This window comes from Haplochromis burtoni, unplaced genomic scaffold (genome assembly GCF_018398535.1).
Source record: "Haplochromis burtoni strain Fernald_Lab_line unplaced genomic scaffold, NCSU_Asbu1 Contig_3052, whole genome shotgun sequence".
Classification (NCBI taxonomy): domain Eukaryota; kingdom Metazoa; phylum Chordata; class Actinopteri; order Cichliformes; family Cichlidae; genus Haplochromis; species Haplochromis burtoni.
The window spans coordinates 4,836-8,081 of NW_024585413.1; the positions used below are offsets into that span (position 1 = coordinate 4,836).

Consider the following 3,246-nt stretch of genomic DNA (forward strand, 5'->3'; position numbering starts at 1 on the left):
CTAAAGACAGATAACTCTTACCGTTCTGTAGCAGTAAGCTTTGATACTCAACAGTTTGTGAGAGTGGTTAGGATGGGTGAAACTTTGGTGGCAAAGCGTTTTATTTTTCAGTTAACTGCAGAAATAACTTTCACAGACTTTCCAGGCGTGGTTTTTTTAAAGTGCTTCTGTTATTCGTGTCTGTTTCTTCACTCTGCTCGTTCAGCCCCTCATGTAAATCACAGACTACAGAGTTCAAAAACATATTTGGAGACAGTTTTTTTTAACAATTTCTTTTTTTCTTTTTTGACAATCTCTTGTGGTGACTCGTGGTTGCTCTGATTTAGATGCTACAGGATATTACGAGGCAGAGAGGAAGAGAGAGAGAGAAAGAGAGAGAGAGAGGCGGAGAGCTGAGGATCCTCTGTATTTCCCTCAGAGAGCCAACCACACAATGACAGAGTGTGTCTGATAGAGCAACATGTCAAGTTCTGGATGTTTTATATGGATTTTCTTCTCCTCATGGGGTATGTAAAGAGTTCTTTCTTTCTTTCTTTCTTTCTTTTTTTCTTTCTTTCTTTCTTTCTTTCGATTTATCTAATAAATCATTTAACACTTGCAGGGATAATTACAGCCAGTGTAGAGACTCTACCTCATGTCATAAAGTACCAAACAGTGATACCTCAGAGGCTGAAGGACTCATCTGTTTTTAATGATGATGATGCTGCTGCTACACACAAGGTAACACTCACTCTACTGTGCTGTTGAAGCAGTTCATTAAGAAAAAAGTGATCTGAAGAATGAATTTAAATCCCTTCTGCTTCTTGTGTGTGTGTGAACAGAAATACCCTGATGCACTGCAGTACTCTATATGGATCGCAGGGCAAAACCACACTCTGCATTTGGAAAAGAACAAGTGAGAAAACTTTAAATGACTTGTTTGATTTTGAGCTACTTTCTAAGGCTTTTTTAAACCTTTGAGGTTCCTCAATTTGTGCACTTTCTTTTTTCAGGAATCTAGTGGGTAAAACCTTCTCTGTGACACATTACTCTGATCAGGGAGACCAAATCTCAACCACTCCAGATCTAAGTGTATGTATCTTTACATTATTTTATTTGTCTACACCATCGGGAAAATGTGTCTATTTTGTTTTTGTGAAAGTGCACAAGATGCTTAGCACGATACTCCATAGTCATTCTCTCTCAGATCCTTTTTACTGGTATAGATTACCATATAAGTATTTGACTGCACAGGCTTGAATCATATGAAAGCAGGATATCCTGTGCCACCAACTGCTTACAGAGGTGTTTGTACATTTATCATCCATTACCGGATATTTTTTTTTTCCTTTTGCGAAATGCCAATATAAATCTTTTGACTATATTAAAATCATAGCTCTGACCTGAAGAAAGACAACAGGTCTTTTGTGCTCACTTATTTGTATCCATGCTTACTGTTAACGTATTTCTAAAGTAAACACTTTGCAGTAAATTGTAATTATCTGCTACAAATATCAGATCAGGGGCATTTTGTGCAGTACGTGTAATTATTTCTTGCACGTTTCAAAATATCAAATTGCATAAAAAAAAAGTTTCTCAGGTTCCCGATTATGACCACAGACACACACGCAGCAGGAAGAAACAGGAGGAAGTGGGAATGACATATAAGGTTAAGATTAGCATCCAGACCACACTGAGATATCTGGGAGATTAAAAAATCCCAAATGTCATTATTAATTCTGGTACAAATCATGGCTGTCTGTTCAGGTTCACTGCTACTACCACGGACACATCGTGGGAGTGGAGGACTCCTCTGCCAGCATTGGACTCTGCTCAGGAATAAAGTGAGTAATGCAGGCTATAATTTTTTTCTTTCATCTTTTACCTCTAATTACAAAAAGGTTTCTTTCCCTGAAGGGGTGCCCAAATTTCATAAAAACCATGATGCTATGTTACGGTAAGACTTCGTCTGTGACTCATGGCCAGCACGCCCAAACTAAAGGGAAGATCAGCATCCCTCCTAAAGATCATCAAGACTGCATGCACAGTAACTCGTGCTCCTTGGATGCAGACTTCTCTCGTTAACCCTTCTGTTGCTGTCATGAAAGGGGGAAGTTGACGTTTGAGAACCAGACATGCTGAAAAGTTTGCCTTTGTCCCCTCTGTAGGGGGTTTGTGCGGCTCCGGGACCAGACGTACCTCATTGAGCCTCTCGGTACCAAGGCAGGACAGCAGGATGACGGCCAGAGTGCCGACACTCACAGCGATGAGGGTCTTCATGCTGTTTACAACTACAAACACCTGAGGAAGAAGAGGAGCCTCTGTTCCCATGGAAACACGACCACTTTCTATGATCATGTAGCTCGTCCGTCTGGACTGTTCCGGCTCGCCAGTCTGGTAAAGACACACAAGATGGACACATCCAGATTTATGGTGCTGTCTCACATTTCATAGATTTATGCAAAAAACAAAAAAACAGGACTTTGCATTGTGATACAAAAATATAAGTAATTCTCTATCGTCATGACATTTATGAAGATGTATGAAAATAGATTTCTTTAGGTCGACAATTAGAAGTGAAGTTACAGTGAAATAACCACATTTCCCACAAGTGACAATACATTTAGTCAATAAAAGGATCTAAGAAAAAAGGGAAACACCACAGAGAGAAGTTATAGATCGCTTTTAATACGTTTGGGTCATTACCTGTGACTGAGTGTGTGAATATTTAGCACAAAGTCACTGTTACACTGCTCTAAAAGCATTTAAACGATCAAATGGACTTACATAGTGCCTTTCTATTCAACTTTAAAAACTCAAAGCGCTTTATACTAGGATTCCTATTCACCCAATCACACGCACTTTATTCACACTCACATCTGGGGTAACTCAGGGTTCAGTGTTTCTCCCAAGGACACTGTGACACACAGACTGGAGGAGCTTCTGATTGGTAGACAACCTACTCTACACTGAAAAAAATGTTTTGTTCAATTTACTAAATTTTTTTATGACAAGTGGTTGCACGAAATAAATTTGTTTGAATCCAGAAATATTTTTTAAGTTAACAGAATTTAATTTAAGCGAGTAAAGCCAACATATATTTTTTAAGCTACTTTAACTTAACTGTTGTGGATACGACTTAGTCAAATAATATTAGTAATTCCAACTAAGGTTGTGTTAAGTGTACCAGAATAATTTGTTTCCTTTAAACTTATGTCCCTAAGTTATATTCAAATCAATAAAATTGTTAATTTCTCTCTATTTCAA

At 38.3% G+C, this 3,246-nt stretch overlaps 1 protein-coding gene across 1 annotated transcript; it reads left to right on the plus strand.

Annotated features, from left to right (window-relative positions):
- The first annotated feature begins 307 nt into the window (after positions 1 to 307).
- On the plus strand, positions 308 to 2,947 carry LOC102307239 (snake venom metalloproteinase aculysin-1). Its single transcript, XM_005953112.3, has 6 exons — positions 308 to 506; positions 602 to 720; positions 822 to 895; positions 993 to 1,071; positions 1,747 to 1,823; positions 2,148 to 2,947. The coding sequence occupies exons 1-6, from the start codon at positions 461 to 463 to the stop codon at positions 2,431 to 2,433; spliced, it is 681 nt and encodes a 226-aa protein (XP_005953174.1). The 5' UTR covers positions 308 to 460; the 3' UTR covers positions 2,434 to 2,947.
- The last annotated feature ends 299 nt before the right edge of the window (positions 2,948 to 3,246 follow it).

Bases quoted from the DNA above. Each gene is read 5' to 3' on its own strand.
- LOC102307239 (XM_005953112.3), top strand. From the start codon at position 461: ATGTCAAGTTCTGGATGTTTTATATGGATTTTCTTCTCCTCATGGG. The intron at 721-821 runs GTAACACTCACT...GTGTGTGAACAG, and splicing joins ATGCTGCTGCTACACACAAG to AAATACCCTGATGCACTGCA. The intron at 1,824-2,147 runs GTGAGTAATGCA...TCCCCTCTGTAG, and splicing joins GGACTCTGCTCAGGAATAAA to GGGGTTTGTGCGGCTCCGGG.